This window comes from Tiliqua scincoides, chromosome 5, assembly GCF_035046505.1.
Source record: "Tiliqua scincoides isolate rTilSci1 chromosome 5, rTilSci1.hap2, whole genome shotgun sequence".
NCBI lineage: Eukaryota > Metazoa > Chordata > Lepidosauria > Squamata > Scincidae > Tiliqua > Tiliqua scincoides.
This window is the reverse complement of record NC_089825.1, coordinates 82,283,950-82,304,150: the sequence shown is the minus strand read 5'-3', so window position 1 is coordinate 82,304,150 and position 20,201 is coordinate 82,283,950. Positions and strand designations below refer to the sequence as shown.

Genomic DNA, 20,201 nt, shown 5'->3' with positions numbered 1-20,201 from the left:
GAATCTGAGATATCTGCTCCCATCTCTTGCAATGGTTTGAAGCAGGAGATCAGGGAAGACTCCATGGCAGTGGTGTTCCTGGCCACTGCGCCACGCACGGTATACTTGCAGGGGTTCTGCCCCCCACTTGGATATGTGCCTGCAGTCTCCCCACCCGCAGGCATTCTGAGGGCCAGCGAGGCCAGCACATGCAGCATCCCCAGCTCTCAGAAGCCCTCAGAAGGCCTTGCAAGGCTGAAAATCATCACTTCCAGTTTTCAGCTGAAAAGCACGCAGTCCTCAGAACAGCCCTCTGAATGCCTCTGGAGGGAGGCCTTCAGGGGGTGGCCCTCAGATCAACATGCCAATATCGGCAGCCAACTGAGTGCTACAAAGGGGGGCATTGCAGGAGGGAGTGGATGGCGGCACAGTGCCACCCTCCCAGTCTGGCGCCTGGGGCATTTGCATCCGTTGCCCTCCTGAGGTAAACCACTGCTCTATAGCTGTACTCCCAAACAGAATATGAAAATATGGGCATATGAGGTTACATTGCCTATCTTAAGTTTTGGAAGAAGAGTAAGGCTTAGTAATTGGAACTGAAAAGCATTGGCAGACATTTTTAAATGGGAAAATTTGTATGACAGGAGACTGTTTTAACAGATCAGAACTGTCTACCAGAGAAGCCACTTAACTGATTTTACAATTTTATAGGTGTGAGCATAGTAGCTATTTTCTTGTTATGCCTGCAGGTAACTGGTATCTAATGAAGGGGTTTACTTTCCAAGAAACAAGTGCATGCCCTGGAATCCCACTGGGCTTAGATCCCACTACATCACAGCCATTTCTGCCCAGCACTGCATATACGCAACAGGGATCAAATGTGTACACCTGTGGGGGTGAGATGAAAGATGAGATGAGAAATGAAGAAACTGAGGAAGAGGAACTGAGAAGAACTAGAAATTGTAGAAATGGAGCTGGAAGAAAAGAAATCAGATGATTCAGAGATAACTGAGGAATCAGAAAAGGAAGAAACTAAAAGGGGCAAGGAGGCATTCACCAATAGCAACAAGAAGACGACAAAAAGAAAAGGTGAATAGTAAAAAGAAACATGATGGTTAAGGGAGGATGGAGTATTTACTCTGTCAACATAAATGGCTTAAATTCACCTCAAAAACGAAAGGAAGTCTTCCTTCAATTGTAAAAGTTAAATATGGATAGGTCATAATATTACATCAGAACAATGGGAATAGATTTGGAAATATAATATAAAATTTATTAGAGCAACAAATTTTAAAGAAAATGTATATAAAATGTTTTATAGATGGTACATGACAACAGTAAAACTGGTAAAAATGAATCAGAACATATCAAAAAATTGTTGGAAGTGTAAATGTGTAGAAGGGACGTTTTATCATATGCGGTGGACATGTAAAAAAAATCCAAGTATATTGGAAAATGGTAAGGAATCCAATACAAGAGATCGTTGGATTTACGATATTGCTGAAACCAGAGTTAATTTTGCTTAATATTACCTTAGATATTATAGATAAAGAAAATGATGGGTGTTTAGTTACTATGATATTAACTACTGCAAGGATTTTATATGTTAGATACTGGAAAGATATTAAAATTCCAATGAAAGATGAATTAATAGAGAGAATAATGAATGTGGCGGAAATGGATAGGCTTACAGAGATTTTGGATCAATAGCCCAAACCGACACAGATAGAGCAATGGAGACCATTTTATGCTTGGTTGAAAATGAAGTTGTAGATGTATAAGATAGGGCATTTAGATGAATATACCGTATACATGATATATTATACAGGATATGATATGATAAATGATATTGAGGCTAAATTAGAAGAGGAACAAAATCAGAAGATATGTATTGATTGATTAGATATATTGATATATGATTGCTTGCACCCTCCAACGGTGTGCTGTTGTGTTTGTTTTTTGTGTTGTGTATTGAGTTTATGTTTGTTTATATTTGTTGTTTGTTTTTATTTTGGAAAATAAATTTTTTTAAAAAAAATGTGTACACCTGTGGGCTGGGAAAAAATGGGTTTAGCTGGCCAACCACTCTATCTTTGCAACAGCAGCTCACACTTGTTCTCTCCAGTTAGGCATCCTTCTTCCTCCCTTCTTAGATCTCATGTAGCATAGTGACAAATAGTTTGTGATGGGAGCCAGGAAGTTCCTAATTCAAATCTTGTCTCTGCCATGAACTCACTGAGTAGCCTGAGACAACACACACACACACACACACACACACACACATCTCCGGTTCAGCCTCTCCCTGACATTTGCAATTTCTGATTTTAATTGTTTTTTAACAGGTCTCCCTCCATGGGAGCAAAAAGTGCAAGATAACATTGTTTATAATAAATATGGGCATAAAGATACTGAATCCTAGCCTTACAAGATTGCTAGGGATTACTGAGATCGTATATGTGATGAATTTTGAACAATCAAAAAGTAAAATATACAGTTTATTATTACTCCTTTATAAAAAGTGCCTGAAAACATCTTTGTCAACCAAATTATATTAGGGATCCACTGTTGTACCTCCCTTTCCTTCACATTCCCTCACATTTTATAATATTTTAATATGATTTGGGGTCCCTTTATTCCCTTTGGGTACTTTGGGAACCAGTTGATGAGGATGGGGAGGGACTACTGTATATTACTGCTAATAAGGCAGCAACTGTTACCCTGCACATCCCTGATCTTGTCTGATCTTGGAAGCTAAGCAGGGTCAGGCCTGGTTAGTACTTGGATGGGAGACCGCCTGGGAATACCGGGTGCTGTAGGCCTATACCATAGTCTTTCGAGACTGAAGGTTGCCAACCACCATGACTGCAAACCCATCTAAGGCTATGATCAGCTTCCTTCACGGATGCTTGTACAATTCTAGCATGAAAGCACAAATGTGGGAAACAGCTCTTATAAGAAAGTGGTACATATTGTGCAGGGCCATGTGAAATCCTGTTTGGATTCTGGTGTGTTTTGATGCTGCTGAGGCCCAATCTGTCACTCAACTCAGTGAGGATCGGCAGGAGGATGACTATGGCCCCTGCATGACTCAAGAGTCACTTTAGAAAACACGAAAAGAAAACCCCATGTGCCCACAAGTGCAGTAAGGTATATGCAACAAAAGAACAAGCACACTGCAGGCTCTCCAAATTCTTTAATTGAAGGTATAAGCACCCTTCACTCAAAAACCTGGCTGCAGCTGAAAACAATGTCAGCCATGCTACCAGCAAAATTACATTGCAAAGGCCAGACAGACTGAGGAGATCACTTTCAGTCTGGGCCTTTGTCCGGCATACTAACAATGTTTCTTTAATGGGCACTATGGGTAGAAAACGCTTACTTAAATAAGCATGGAGAGTTTTTTTATGGATGCTAGTTACTGGCAATCATCCACCTGCTCCAATACAGGCTGAGAACAAGAGTTTGGCAGCTGGAATATAACCAGCAAATAAAGAAAATAAGCTAGCTGGAAGAGAGCTCCATGGATGTGCTGTTTGTGGTGCTGCTTACAGACTTACACTTGCCTGCACGGGTGTCCGTCAGCTTTCCCGTTATCATACATTTGCAAATAAAATTATTTTTACAAAAACAGCGCATCTCCAATACACTTTTCTTGCCAAGGAAGCTACCTCTGGAGCAAAATGCTCATGAAACTGTCTTGGGGAGGCAGGGAATGCAAGTGCCTAAGACATATGGCTCCACTACCTCAGCAGCTGAGATCAGTGAAGGTCAAGCCCTTCAAGTCTCCTGCAATGTGGAGGCTGTACAAGGGCAACGTGCCATGAGGATCGGAACCAGGAAAATTCCTCCGCCGTCAGACACTGTGGTAAAGAATGAGCAAGACAGAAATGAAACATCTATAAAGTACTAATCTATTTACTGATCAGTTCTGAGTAAGATCTTCCTAGTAAGCCTAGTATTTCAATAGGCACGTGCTTAGGATCACAGAGTACCTGCAACTTTGGTACTTCTGAGGATGTGTACCTCATACAGAATGTCACCTCTACATAGACTGGAGATAACCTCCAGGGAATAAATGAATAAACCATCAAGTGAGAACTAGGTAGGCACCTTTTTAATCTGGCAAGACTCCTGTGTATCAGCTGCATGACAAACAAAGATTCAGTAAGTTAAGCTTTTCCCAGCACAGAGCATAGTGAAGAGAAAAACTGTCCCCTGCTGAAAACTTTATTCTCGGGGAATTGTTAAAGGCATAAGAACTCTGCCTCACCCAAACAGAAGCACTCTCTATGTGCACAGTTGGCACTATACTTAGGGTTGGCAAATGACCAGGAAAGATATACATTCTTTCACAGCAGCTTGATTCTCAGAAATCAGTGGTTGGTTTATTTTCACAGCATGGAGATAAGCATTTCAGCTGCTAATGTCTGGCCCCACGGGATGGCCTGTGAGTTACCTTACTGAACTTTACAAGCTAGTGTTAACTTACTGAAGCTAAGTAGGTCTAAGCCTGGTCATTGCCCGAGTACCTCATGGCTGCTACCTTGAACTCCGTGACAGTAAAAACAGAGGGATATAAATGTTAATAAATGTCTGCAGATCAAGCTACTGTTAAGGAATAGAGACCAGTCCCAAAACTGGCACCTCTATTGATTTTGCTTCAAATGCACGGGATGGGAAGTCATTACACTAATCAGCTTCTTAATCAGAATGTTCATGTTAAAAACAGATACAGGACACATGTCATTAATGCTACTGTACACTTCTGTCTCTGGGCAGGAGAAATTTTTTGGTGAGATGCAGCCCTTACAAATCTCAAAGTGTACAAAAGAACATACAAAGAACCCTGCTGGTTCAGGCCAAGAGCACGCCTAATTCAGTTTCCTATTTCTCACAGAGGCCCATCAAATGCCTCTGGGAAAACACAAGACACAATATACTGTACTTCTATCCTGTTGCCATTCTTACATCTTTCAGAGATATCTGAACGTATTCCATCAGTGTGCCTGAAAATTCCTCCATCTGATAATTCCTCCATCATTCCGCTAATACTCATGAAATGTTAAGCTTCGGACTTTTTCAAGTCCAAACTAGATGTGATGGGGATGGCCACATCTGTAGTTCATGTTCTAATTCAGATCTAATCCCAATTAAGATCTAAAATAGGGGATACATCTACTTTTTACAATACCCAGTGCATGCGGACGTGAGAAACTGAACCAAGCGTTCCATGGCAATGCATTCTGGGACAACGCTAAGCAAAGGAAGAAGCCTTGTGCGACCAGGAAGGGGATTTAGGTAGCTCAGAAGACTGCCTGCAGCCCACTAAATGTGGTAGTTTCCATGAGCAAGGGTAAGCAAAGTTATTCTTTGCTGCTTCCTTTACTTTAGCCATGTTTTTAAAGCGAGTCCCCAGTATCCACTGGGGGGGTCAGGAATGGATCCCCCACAAATACAGGGGTACGCCTATATCTATTTTGAAAGCAACCACTAAAAATTCAGCAACACTGATGAGCCACAAGTCACCATGGAAACAGCCTGCTTATTTGTCTTGCTCTCTAGCCTCTCATTAGCACCTTATTGTACCAAGCACAAACTGAGCATCCTTGTTTTCCTCTGTCACTCACTGGAAGGTGTGGGTTAAGCATCTAAGTTGGGCCTTGATACGAAACCATGAGAGGCATCAGGTGGACTGAAGGTATTACCAAGGCAGCTGGAAACCTTCTGCCCCACAAGTACAGGCTCCCAGTGGAGACCTATGGGCTAGCCAAACAAAACCTGTCAGTCTTGACAACAGTCCCATGGGAATGAACCTTGTTCCGCCATGCCCAGTGAGTTTGGATCCCTAAAATGTTGTTCAAATTCTAGGGTTCTTCTACATGGGGCAGGGGGAGACAGAGAGAACAAGCATGCAGTGGGGCATCTGGATTCCATTTTCAGCTCTCGGAGGCATACACTACCTCAAAATAAATTGCTCCTCTAAGGCCCAAATCCAACTTTCCAGCTTTGACATAGCTGTGCTAATCAGGCATGTGCAGCATCCTGCAGTTGGGGGGCAGTCACAGAGGCCTCCTCAAGGTAAAGGAATGTTTGTTTCCATACCTCGGAGCTGCATTGCCCTTAAGTCAGTGCTGGAAAGTTGGTTAGGATTGCGCCCTTAATAACCCAGATGCATTGGGGCGTCTGGGTTCCATTTTCAGCTCTTGGAGGCATACACTTCCTCAAAATAAATTGCTCCTCTAAGTAAAAATTAAGGTTGCTGCCCTCAGCAAATAGATTGTAGTCTCTCCTCAAAAGTTTCCCAGTTGTAACCCATTTTTGCTGTCCAATACAGAAATGGAGTGAGAGAAGGGCTGAAACTGGGGGAAAAATCAAGGATAGGATAGAACACCCAAGTTCCTATCTCAGATCTTGTGATTCCCAAATCACAGGTTAAGGACAGCAATTGTACCCCCACCCCAACCCAGCACAGTGCACTGCCTCTTAAGTTCTGATTACTCAGCCAGCCGCCTGCACTGTTTGCTGTGTTGTGCTACCCCTTGCCTTATGGTTTAGAGAAGCAGGGGGTGGCAAAGAGCTTTCCCATCATTAATTGTCTCCCAATAGGTAATTCTCACTTTAAATCTGAGGCCTGTATAATAATTCCGGGAACCCCTAAATGGGGTGGCATAACGCATCGCTGTGTATACCGCAGAGGCTCTAAACTGCAAGCCCTAATTTTTAATCCCAGGTATTTGCAGAAAAAGACACCTTGCACTTCCTCATTTATTTCATATATTCCAGTATGACCTCTGGGTCTGCACCACCCAACTTCTAGAGCTGAGCCTTAATGAGCCCTACATCCAAATGAACCTTGCTTTCTCCCGCCTCTCCAAATACAAGTGGTACACACTTACATGAGAGACACCTTCTCGTTGTGAACATGGTCCCAGTGAGGAATTGCTGAGGATAGGCGAGTTGGAGGGACTGCAGAGCTCTGGGAAGGGGTTCGGGATGGAGGGCAGAGATAAGGCACATGGCACCTCCTCCTCCTTCAGTTTTCTAAGGGAAAAGAACATATTATATAAACATTTAAGTGCTGCATGCCAAGAAGAGGAGCAAGACAGAATTTCTGGATTGTCTGTTTAGTTAAAAAAATTTATATCCTGCCTTTCCCAAGCCAAAGCAAATGCCCAACGCAGCTTACAAAGTTCCACAATAAATGTACAATGTACTGTATAACAATAAATAAAATAATTAATTATGATGCAAATTCACTTAGCCTAGTCTACCTTGCTGTGTTGTGAATATAAGGGCGGTTCGAACCATACATGCTGCCCTGAACTCTTTGCGTACACATTAAAAATATTCAAATTCTAGACCCAGGCAATCCAAATCCTGTGCCAAGGGAAAAAGAATCCTGGTACTTGGATATATTATGCAGGTTGAGAAAACCTGTACCAATTTATCTTGTTTTGCATAATTTATTTTAGTTTTGCTAGTCATTGGGAAGGGGATGAACTATGTAGGGACAATGAAGACCCATCTTTAACCAATAGGAATATTATTCAGCCACATCCCTAGGCTCTGAGACTTCAGAAGCCATTAGTCAGACTTTCAGTCATACACAGCAGTCAGACTCAGCAACCCTGCACCACTCCATCTCCCCACATTCCTGGCTCCAAGGGCAGGTAAGGGAGCTAATAATTAATCCCAATACCCTTTGCCTTTTCCTTCCAATGCATATCATAAAAACACAATCAGTCTGAAATCTGTCTGGGGCATAACTTTAGACCTTATGTGTATGCATAGCATACACAAGACATGAAGAGCTGCACACTGTCAAAGCTACAAAACTCGATGCGTGGGAGGCAATGCGTGCAGATTCATTTTATTAATTAGCATGGAGCTCAGAGCGACATATGTAGAATCATAGACAGTGCTGCATCCAGATATTGGGCATGACCAGGCCTTAGCTTCAGGGCTAGAATGACACTGAGTATCTTCAGACTTGGTACGTGTGACCACCCTCACCCCAAGAAAATTCCACAACTTGAATCAAAACTCTGACTTTCCTCAACATTTCTCAGATGCATCACTAGAGGAGTCACCCAATTGACTCCGAATTTTGTGTGCAGCAATGTCTGCCCTGAATTCATTCTATTGCGTTGGCTGACAGCTGTAAACTTATTTAAGCACCTTCCTATAATAGCAGGGCAAGCTCAAATGTGCTCTGGAAACAATAATAAACCAGCTTCTATTGCAACCAAAATAACCCTGCTTCCACTGCACATGCCCCAGACAGAACTCATAAAAGTCATTGTGAGTGAAATCTGCAAATCTCACTTCCCACATTGCTTAGCAGAAGCAAAAACACAGCACCATGCAAGTCACTTATGTTTCTTTTTCCCCTACTTGTAGCTAAAGTATGAACCCTGCCACCTTGAGCAAGGATTGGTTTCTAAAGAGAGAGATGGAAGGGCTCACGGCCTGCAGGAAACTGTCACCTACTCCCAGATAGGCAAGGTGGCAGAGATGGACTGTGATCCTTCAGTAATGAAGTAAATGCATTCAGCTCATACTCAGAAACCCTCAATTCTGTAATTACTCACAGAGCTGAGTTCTAGCTCAAAGTAAACTGCACACTTGGCACTTTTTCAGGGACATACTGCTACCTCTTCCTACATACCAGAATTAAGCTTTGGCATTGAAAAGAAGTTGTAGAGGTACCTTGTGGCTTGAATGAAAACTTAATCTCACTTCCCACGGAACATCTCTTTCCCAAAATGCTTTGCTTAGTTTCCACATACCTGTTCGTTTGGATGAGTAGTGGCTGTGAACGCTTGACAATGTCACCTCCAGTCAGAAGGTTAGCCTGCTCACTGTTGGAAAGCGGATTGCTATTGGAAAGGGTCCTGGCACAGTCAGGTTCCAGGTCATCCTCATAAACATTGTCCAAGGTGCTGTTGAGGTTGTTTTGAAGAGTTCCCAGATCCATGTCATTATCTGTAGTAAAGGAGGGGGAAAACAATGATGTGGTTAAATACATTTTCCTTTGCTTTATTTTGCTTTGCTGTTATACTGTATATTCAACATCCCCAGTTTAGTTAAACTAAGAAAGAAGATTCCTTTTCTGCCTGGTCTTTCTTCCTTAATTTGTTGCTTTGGAGTTTTGTTGTTTTATTTTAACTTTTATTATTGTACTATTCTTCATGATTATTACACTTTATATTTCATTCCTATTTTGGCATCTTACTGTTTTTTTCTCTATGTTGTAGGCAGCCTTGAGCACTCTACTTGTTCAGTGGGAAAAGCAAGATATAAATCATTTAAATAAATAAATTAAATGAGAGCTTATGGGTACTCCCAGACTGGGCATTTAAAGTACCACCGAGTCATTGCCTTTCCACAATTAAGTCACAAGCAGAACTGCATCACTTCCATCCACAGCTGCCAGGGTTTCTGTGCTGACAGAGGAGCTATTTCCTATCCAAATTAGTGAGTATTCTACAGTGCCTAACCGTAGCCACCCTCACCCCTTGATCCTAATTTTTGTGGGTATGCACAGGTGTAGTCAGTACACCTTAGCCATTTTTATTTATCTAAAAAACTGGCACTTTATTGACATAATATATAGAGGTGCTAGGAAACTACTTGTGGCAATAAAGTAACTAGTAGGACATCATTTTGGCAGAATCCCGATCACCTCCAATGGCAACAGCAAAACTGTGAATCAGACTATGCATGGATGAAAGCAGGGTGACTAGATGTCATAACAGCAAAAGAGGACCAGGCACCCCAAAACATAGGACATCCAAGAAAAATGTAGGACATGACAAAATAAAAGCTAAAAACACTTGTATATTGATTTCATGCGGTCAAACAATCTATTGCTTATTATTAAATTTAAAACTATGCTATATATCATTTGTTAGATATAATTTATTAATTGTGAGAAGGTAATGCACTGCCTGCTCCCAGGGAAAAGGAGGACATTTAAGTTCTTTTCCAGGATATGAGGCTAAAAAGAGGACATGTCTTGGAAAAAGACAACGTCTGGTCACTCTGATGACATCATGTTATGCAGATCACTTGTTAAAAGTACATTAACAAAATCTGGCAGTCCCAGAAGAAACACTATCTGGAATTTTCCTGTGCATTTATTTTCACACTACGCTTCCTCCAAGGAGCTCAGGGAGGTATACATAGCTCCTTCACTCCTTGTGTCCTCACAACAACCCTGTGAAGTAGGTGAAGCTGAGAGATAGTGACTAGCCCAAGGTCACCCAGGAAGCTTCATGGTAGAGCAGGGATCTGAACCTGGATCTTCCAGGTCCAAGTCCAGCTTCTGACCCACTACCATCCTCCAAAACATTCATATTAGACAAGACTCCCAGGGAGGGGTTAGCTGCTAAAACTTAGTTTTTCAACTTTTTCCAATAATTTTTTGGCATTCCTTGTGGAAAAATTCACCAAAGAAAGTGTTCATTTATATTGCTTTTGTTTGCTTGTTTCAATTACCTTCACTTACCCTCTGTGATAGCACCAGTAAATCTGACTGGCTATGCACGTTGCAATGTCATCTCATTCACTACATGATCTCCCATTTGTGCCACTCAGGCTGAAAACAAAAGCTGCAGAGGGGAAACACAGGCCACACTCAGTTGCCACCTGATTGCAACAATACTGTAAGCTGTTCAGGGCAGAGACCTGTCTTTCTGTCTATATTTCTCTGTAAGAGTGCTATGTACACTGATGATACAATAATAATGCGAGTACAGACACCAGGAGAGGGCAAAAAGAGCGGACCAGGAGAGGAGAAGTAGGACAAGTGCAGCAGGGGCTGAGTAACCAGAGTCTAAAAAATTATTTGCAACATTAGCTCATGGGGAAGTTAACAGTTAAGTTAAATTGCATTCTGACGATGCCAGTTAACATAAGTTCTGACAGAATAACAGGTTTTATGCATGAGGCTAGAACAGGGGTTCTCAGACTTCTTGGGAGCAAAGCTCCTGAGATAAGTGTTTGCGGGGGAGGGGCAAGGGCAGCAACGTGATCCCCAGGATCGCACCACTTCTGGGAGGCAAAGTGGGGTTTACTTACATATGAAGACAGCAGCCTCCAAGAGGTGTGGGTAGCCCTGCGGAGCCCACTTCAGGGCTACCCAGGTCTCCAAATACTAAAAATAAGTGATCACAAACCACTTCCGGTTTACAATTGTGAACTGTAGAAGAATGAAGGCTCCACAGGGCTCCCCACATCTCCTAGGCTAGAGGCTGCAGCATTCACATATAAGTAATAAACCTCCCCTTGCCTCCCAGAAGCGGTGCAATTCTGGGGATCACATCGCTGCCTTCCCCCTTCCCATGCCCCTTAAGAGACCAGAGGCTAGGGTTCTCAGGCTGGGGTGTCACAACACCCCAGTTTGAGAACCTCAAGGCTAGAAGATTTGGAGATGGGAAACGTGGGCTATCACACTCCATGATATTCTTGCTCCCTTCCCTGAATTTTCAACATATTTTTAAGGAAGCTTCTAGATCTATTGAGATAAGAAAAAATGCGCAATGATCTACACAATTTTGGGCAAGCAGAAGGGAAGTCCCAGCCAGGAGGCACATTCATTACCCTCCTGAGCTGGCACAAAGGACTTGCACCGGCCCAAAGCACAATCAGGACTGCACCCTTAATTAACTGAAAACACATGCCACGTATGAGTCAATCCACTGAAGAAAATCAGATTTAGTGACTGAGGATCAACAAACCTAGAGATATAGAAGTGTGTAGCCATAAACAACTTTCAAGCATCATTCCTAATTTTCATGAGGCCACATGTGAGATAATTACTGTTGTGGTGTCCTGCCAACGTTAATGTTACAATACAATATTCGGCTTCCCACATGCCATAGGACCCTTTGTAGTTTGCTTCCTGCAACAGACTCAGATAGGGTAATGGCAGCTCTACCACCATGTTCACTGTCCCCATTTCCACTTTGTCACCAGTTTCTTATATGAGTCAGTTGTGGCTTTTCAAACGCTCAGCAATTCTTTAAAAATCCTGCACTAAGGTTTCCCACCTCCCCAACCTTCGTCCCTCATTTAGCCACCCATGGCTTCCTTATCAGAACTCGGCGAGGTGACTCAGGGTTTCTCTCTGGGTCAGAGCTGCAACAAAGCCAAAGGTCACAAAGTGCTTTAGGTAGCGTGGGAAGTAGTGTTACCAGAAATTCTTGTCTCAAATTCACCCTCTTCAGTGCAGTGCAGATAATCTCTATTTAAATGTGACACTGCTTAGTGCCCCCATATAAACTTTGGGTGGGGGGGGGGGTGCCAAATGCTCAGCTACACTCTGTGCTTTAAAAAATCCTGTGCCAAGAGCAACCAAGTTACTCACCCTGTATAAAACATTAATGTTCTGTAAATCAGCATAACTTTGCGTCATTTATATTGCCTGTAATCTACATAGAGGGGCAAAGGGCTCTGCAGGGCATTGAAAACCTGCCTTCTGAATATTAGAAGTCTCCTCTCCTCTGGGTTTGAGATGTCATTGTGCATTGCCCACACACTTGCAAATTTATCATCTCAACCACAGGGGCTAGAAACTTAAGGGTTTTTATTTTATTTTATTTTATTTTAAAGAATAAATGGACACTGAGTTCTGGGTGTGGGTAAAAATTCAGTGCTTTGTACAATGTGTTTGCAGAATCACTGAATACTCAGAACCTTGCAAGCATTGAAAAAAAATTTTATTTGCCCATCCAGAGCCATTCCTAGAAAAGCGTGGGCAGGTTGTGCGCCAGGTCAACTCAAACTGTGCAAGTCTCCCCTATTATGGACATATGTTGGTCACGAAAGCACAGGGCCCAGGGTGGCTCCCCCACCTGGCCTACCAAGTGACAGCTCTGTGCCCATCTGTCCACACATACCAGTGTAAATAATTTATGGCATATCAGCCATTTGAAGGCTTCTTCAGTTTTAAGAACCAGCTCTCGCTGCCTGATTAAATGGAGGCTATTCTTACTTCCAGCAACCAAACATGCAGGTGGCTGTCTTAGCAATGAACAATAAGCAACCTGGCTCCCAGAAAGATGGAGGCTACAGAGGTGACTCATAGCGCAAACATAATGTCAGCCTAAGCACAGCCATCCCTGTGCTGGCTCCGAGTGCTGCAAACGTGCCATAAAGCACATCTGCAACAACTTATGAGCTGACAGAGCCGGCTCAAAGGCCTGTGCCAGAACCAGCGCCAGACGGACTAGGTAGGCACAGAGTTGTGGGGAGGGTGACAGGGAGGCGGTGTTTCTAGGCAGGGGAGGGTGCAAGAGGGACATAAGAACATGAGCCCTGCTAGCTCAGGCCAAAGGCCCATCTAGTCTAGCTTCCTGTATCTCACAGTGGCCCACCAAATGCAGATTGGCCCAGGAAGGGGGTGGAATCAGCAGAGGCCTCCTCCGCTGTATCCTAGCCCCCCCCCCCCGGCATTACCCCAGACTTCTCGGATTTGTGCCAGTTATATACCTTGCGTAGATCCAAGAAGCCCATAAGGGAGGCTTGGGCTTGACATGGGTAAGGGGAAATACCTCCTCCTTACCCTGAGGAGACCTCCAGCCACCTTCTGGCCTGTGCTGGATACAGCGCAGGCCATGTGGCCTGCTACACTGGTACAGATTAGGATTGGGTTGCCCACTGCTCTCTCTGCCTGTCACCAAGATGGTATCATCTATAGTTTTCCATCTATAGTTTTCCAAAACAAAGTGTGAGGTGCCATAATATACACAAATGTTTCATCAAGATGACATATAGAGAAAACTCCTATTATTCAAAAGCACTGTTTATTTTATTTTTATATTTCTATACCTCTTTCTGGGACAAAACAACCAATCACTAAGTAGTTATTAAATTGAGGCCAGAAAAGAACTGGCAATATCCAGCCATGCCTCTCCTTTTCATCAATATGATGCTTGAGAGTATGGTTGCTCTGACATGACCCTACCTCTACTCTCTCTTACCAGATACGAGGCCTAGATCAGAAAGTAACTATTAAAATGGCACTGCAAAAGGCAACATGCTAGGGCACTGGTTTTCAGACTGGGGCATCACGATGTCCCAGCCTAAAGGCCTTGGCCTCTTTCCCCTTTAGGGGTGGGGGCAGGGGACAGGCAAAGAGGAGGCAGTGATGCGATCCTCAGGATCACACCACTCAGGGACTGGGATGCACTCACCAGTTCCTGCAGTAGCCTATTCGGGGGCGCGGGGAACCCTGCACAAGCGCCTGCAGGGCTCCCCAGCTCGTTAGAAGTGAAAGTGGAGCAATCGCGCTCCACTTCCAGTTTTGCCAAAGTGGAGTACGATTGCTCCACTTTCACTTTTGGAACATTGGGGAGCCCTGCAGACAGTCACGCAGAGCTGGGGATTGCAGATCCTGGGGATTGCCTTGCTGCCTTCCCCCCACCTCCACTTTCTCCCCCCAGCAAGGACTTACAGCAATGCAAACTCTCCAAGAGAGTTTGAAAATCGCTGTGCTACAGAGCAATAGAACTGCACTGAAGCAACTCACCCTGAAAATAAGATATTGTTGCACTAAGCCCTTCAAAACCAGGACATGACTATCTTTTTATTTAAGGAATTTATATATTGCTTTTCTGGTACTCAAAACAGTGTACAACATAAAAAACACAGAGATGATAAAAACTTTTAAATAAAACCATTAAAACAAGTAAAGATGATACAAGAGCAGATAAAATATAAAACAGCAATAACATAAAAACAACATGAAAGCAGCAATAGGGATTAAAGGAGGTGGTGCAAGTATGAGGAGACCCATAGAGGCTGCAGTGGCTTACCTGGGGGTAAGAGGAAGAGATTTCCCTTACCTTCAGCTGAGCCAGTCTAAAGCCCCATTTTGCGCTGGATACAGCACAGGCCTCCTGATCTGCCTGTTCCAGCGCAAAATAGGATTGGACTGCACATGTACTGCCACACAGTATAACAGTATTGCTCAGGTAACACCAGTGCACATTATAGGAAATTATTGAGAAAGCTGCTGGGGTATTTTTGAAGTCCTAATAGAATTTAGAGAGGTATGAAGAGTGTTATGTTGTACAGGGCCTAGGATCCAATCCTATCCAACTTTCTAGCACTGATGCAGCATGTGCCAATGGGGCACATGATGCATCCCGCAGTGGAGGGACAGTCATGAAGCCTTCTCAAGTTTGTTCCCTTACTCCGGAGATGTATTGTGGCTGCATCGTTGCTAGAAAATTGGATAGGATGTGGCCCTTAGTGTGTTAGGGTAGCATATACCTGCTGAGACAGGAGATCTGGGTTTAAGTCCCCTCAGTGCCTGCCAAAGGTAGGCTGCAATCCCATATACATTTCCTAGGAGAAAGCTCCAGTGAATACTCAGAAGTAAATTCCACTGTAAGTGCCATAGATTGTTCTGTTATATTTATTGTGCTTTCAAATTTACAGTTCACCAAATTCTGAAGGCTTGGAGCAAGTAACAAGAAGCAAACAAAACAAACTAACAGAATAGAATAAGACTGCAACTAAGTCAATGAAATCTCCACATCCTTTCCCAAATGAAACTTGAGCCTGAAAAGGTCAACCCAAATCAGGTAGCTCCAACAAGGCATTTGAAAACGTGCTCTTTGATGAGTCTGCTGTGACATGGATTGAAAGGGAGCGGCAGCAACCAAAAATACCTCTCTTCATGTCTTTGCTTTGTAAACCCAACAGATAGTATCCTTGAGAGGGCACCTCTGGTGGATCTCAGAGGTAGTAATGAGACACAAGGTATCCTGTAAGCTATGCCAGCTTAAGTTAATTATTTGATTCTGTAAAACTATAACCAGCACCTTGAGCTATACCTATGCATGTATCAGAGCACTGGGGGCGACATTTGTTTTGGCTTGCAGGCTAGCCTGTTCCAGATGGAGGCCTCTATAAGTACCCAACACCACCAGGGCCTTTCCTCAACCTGTTTTCTGGCACTTGTTTTCTACCAGAAGGTAGTTATTATTATCATCATCATAACTACTTTTTTTCTTAGAGGCGCCAAGATCACCTTGTATTCAATTATGGTGGGGTTAGACCAGTCAGGCATGAATCACCAACTGACAATGCTGGTTTGATCCAGCTTATCAAAAATCAGACACCTGCATCTTTACAAACGAAGTTATGCTCCTGTCAGCAGTGATGAATGTTGAATGCTCACTCCAAATATATATCTAAAAATCAAATGGCTGCTTCTTTTGCCACTGATCTCCTGGCAACAACCAGTTCTTTTTCCTGTAGGATGCGGAAACCAACCCTGACTTACGCTCTAGTGTGCTTCCCTTTCCATCAAACAAAGTAGTGAGTCAGAGCGTGGGCTTGTGACTCAGATCCACCACCACACCCTTACTACCGGCTCAAGCACGTTTAAGCCTCGCATACCTTCACTTTTGGTCTCCCCAAACTCCTTGGGACCTTTTCCCTTTCCCATCCTGCTTGGAAGTTTGTGTGGGCCAGACAGAAAACAGAGCAAGCTCTACTGGTCCACCTTGCCTCTGGGGCAATCACTGCCTGCACATTCTCAGACTAGGTGCCTTTGACTGGGCATAGCAAGAGACACCTGTTTAATTCATTTGACTAGCCTAGGACACAACTGCCCCACCTAGCAAACCACCTAAGAAGTCACAGAATTGAGCAACCATTATTGACAATTGTTGAGGTTATGCTGAATGGTGCCCAAATTCTGACACCCCCTTCTGTATACCCATTTCACTTCGAGCATATGTGCCCCACAAAACCCATACTGTCACCACCATCTCTTCCTCCTGCCACCTTGTTTCTTCCTTCACCACTTCTGCAAAACTAACTAGGTGAACAGGATCCTTCCTTTAAGTGAAACTTATTCCACTCCCAGTAGTCTCCCCACCTGTTTTGCCAGAAGTCTGCCTATGCTATGGTTGATGGTATCTTGTTCCCATAAAATGAAAGGATGTATGTGTACCCCTGTTGCAATGGGGATATGCTTGTTGAAAGCATTCAGTCTACAGAAAGGAGAAAAACACAAACAAAAATTTCACAAAATAGTACAGGCACAGAGAGAAAGAGGGAGTGCATACATGAGTGAGAGTGTTTTGCACCTCAGGCTCCATATAACAGATGCCTCTGGTGCCTGCAGATTCTGTTTCCCACAATAATCACAATCACAACAGGTGCAGGCTGTAAGGTTGCCAACTCTTCAGGACTCAACATCAAACTCCAGAATACTACTGAAAGCAGTCCTGGAGATTTTAACAGCACCTTCCTAGTTTAATGACATTATGTCATATTGGAAAACAACGATCTCCAAGAATAGCTTTCGTCAGAGTTGGCAACCCTAGCAGAATGCAGTCTGGCAGAAACTACCTTTCCTCAGTGACAAAAAGTCTGGATTGCAAGGAAAATGAGATAGTTCCACAACCAAAACGCTACTTCAAGGAAGCTACCCTATTCCACCACTCCTGTCAACAAACAACTGTGCAATTATTACATGGGAAAATACATAATCTGAAAAGGCCCAGAGAATTCATGGGACATTGACTAATGACTGCGTTTGTCAATGGGTAAAGTGGAGTTTAGGCTTATTGCTCATTCACGGCAGAGACACAGTGTCCATTTCTTGATTCTGAGCTGACTATGTTGCTTTGAAAAACATTGGGTTTGCTTGGATGATGATATAGTACTTATGAAATACTATAATTGTAAGGAGTTGATTTACAAAGTCTGATTCACACATATGAGCAATCACTTCATACTTACATGCAAAAAGAGAAGGAAAGGACATGTGAATGCTGCCCCAAATTTCCTTTAACTGGAGTGAGTATTCAACCATACATTATGTGTTAGGTGAGCACCAGATCTGTGCTTAAATGGTCACTTGGTTGCTTTTCTCTCTGTGCCTGCACTGAGCTTCCAGAACTACATAGAGTGGAAAAGTGACAGGATAAGCTGTGAATTGGGCTCATAATAGATCAGTAGAGTGCCTCCCCATTCAGTGCTCACCAGGGATCCAAATAACACATTGCTTGCCATAATAAAAATGGTTGTTCCCAGGTGGAATGGTCTAGATCAGTGTTTCTCAAACTGTGGGTCGGGACCCACTAGGTGAGTTGTGAATCAATTTCAGGTAGATCCCTATTCATTTCAATATTCTATTTTTAATATATTAGACTTGATGAGACATGGTATGTAACTGCATTTGGGGAAATGTTTCAAATCTGTACTTTGAACAGACCACTGTGTATATGCTTTTAACTATGATAGTAAATGGAATTTACTCCTGGGAAAGTGTGGGTAGGATTGTTAAAAATTTCCTTGACTGACATCATGACTGGAAGTGATATAATAACTTCCGGTGGGTCCTGACAGAGTCTCATTCTAAAAAGTGGGTCACTGTGCTAAAAGTATGAGAACGACTGGTCTAGATGAAGCATATTGGGAGCCATCCCAAATGCAAGCCTGGCTTGGGCCTTTGGAGTACTCCAGCCTTGTGACCTAATTCTCCATCTGCAGCTTGACAATAATCCCACTTACCTACCTACCATCCCACGTGTGTGAATGAAATAATAAATATTTTACATGCTAAAAGAGGTTTGCAAAACAAGACATATTATTAAGAGTGGTAAGGAACAGTAGCACCTAAGCCTGGGAAAGAGAAATGGCATAATGAAGACAAATGGTTATCCAGGAATAGCTGCCAGCCACATCCCAAAAAGACAAATGAATTTGGTGTGCCAGTCTTCTAATTTAGGGAGTCTGAGATCAGGAGATGAGTCAAGTCAGTTCAGTCTAGTTATTCCAAATGCTGTGCCAAGGCCATTGACCCGCCAAAGCCTCAATAAGTCATGCCAATTTGCCTCTATTTTGCATAATTTAGTCTGCTTCTGTTGGTATTTATGCAGATTAGCAAAGCCCAAACTCATTGCTACCAGAATTCCTGCGCAGCTGGCTTCTGAGGTTTCATCAGACAGTTGGCTATGTACTGTAAGTATACTGAACAACCACAAGGACTTGGAATTTGCTGAAAGAAACCCAGCAAGCTGGATTTTACGACTAACGTTATACCTCATACCACAATCTATGATTTTTTTCCCTATGCTCCCATTAATTCGGGGACACAAAGCATAATAAATACTCCAAGAATATGAGTAAAGGCAGCATCTTGCTTCCATTGCAGCCACATTATTTACAATCCCACCTGCTCCTTCAACACCCCATAGAATTCTGATGGACTTCCACACCAGAGACCATATTACAGCAACTCAACTCTGTACAGATCGATAGCATGGTCAACACTGGAGAAAATAACCAAAAAACCCAGATCAGTGGTTCTGGTTCCCAAATCTTTTAGCAACGGGACACATTTTTTTAAAACAACATTCTAGCGGGACCCACTTACCAGACTTTTAAGAAAGGAGATCTAAAAAGAAATATTTTTATTTATTTATAAGTAATAATAATCAAAAGACCTTCAAACATTTATCTCCCTATATTTACACATTCTTGCAAACTGCAGGAGCTGAGCTCTTTACAGGGTGATTAGCAGCTACAGTATTTGATTTCTGAGTAGTCTCAGGACTTGAGGCAATTAGTTATCTGATCTTTACACCACCATTTGACAATCCACCAAAAATTAGGTCGAGACCCACCAGTGGATCATGACCCACTGACCTAGACCACTAATTCCCAAACTGTATACAAGAGAATTACTAGTATACTGCAGGGAATATATTTAAACAATAAAAGGCTCATGGGAGTCCACATTACTCAGACACAGAGGATGTTGTCTGGCGCATCCCTGCATGATTCACTACTTTGGTCTTGCCTCCTCCCTTGCCTCTGCTAGGGGTATTTGCCTCTGCTTGGGGCATTTTGTGGGGAATTTGTAGTATCTCTACCATCAGGTGGAATCCAATAATTCAATCACTCTTGATGTAAAGATGCAGTATAATTATTCACCACCAGGTGAACTCCTGACACTGCTCTGGGCTTGCCTCCCCTGAACTGGTGATTTGAGCAGAAATGCAAGAGAGCAATCTCCAAGATAGAGTACATATTTTACATTGAGAAGGTTCGAATTCAATCCTGGCACCTCCTGTTAGAAGGATCTCTGGTAGTAGGGCTGGGAAGCACTCTGGTCAGTAACTTTAGAGAGGCAGCACCAGTTGGAATAAACAGTACTAGGCCAGACAGGCCAATGATTGTTCTCCATCCCC

At 43.1% G+C, this 20,201-nt stretch overlaps 1 protein-coding gene and 1 pseudogene across 2 annotated transcripts in view; one reads left to right on the top strand and one right to left on the bottom strand.

The window, feature by feature from the left end:
- GRB7 (growth factor receptor bound protein 7) overlaps positions 1–20,201 on the bottom strand; it is a 71,311-nt gene that overhangs the window by 21,889 nt on the left and 29,221 nt on the right. For both annotated transcript variants that reach the window (XM_066628420.1, XM_066628421.1), the window contains exons 3-4: positions 8,769–8,964; positions 6,876–7,020 (exon numbers count right to left, since the gene is read on the bottom strand). In XM_066628420.1, the coding sequence (XP_066484517.1) occupies positions 6,876–7,020; positions 8,769–8,964 (341 nt within the window). The remainder of the gene's footprint in view (positions 1–6,875; positions 7,021–8,768; positions 8,965–20,201) is intronic.
- LOC136654654 (5S ribosomal RNA) lies at positions 2,682–2,798 on the top strand (annotated as a pseudogene).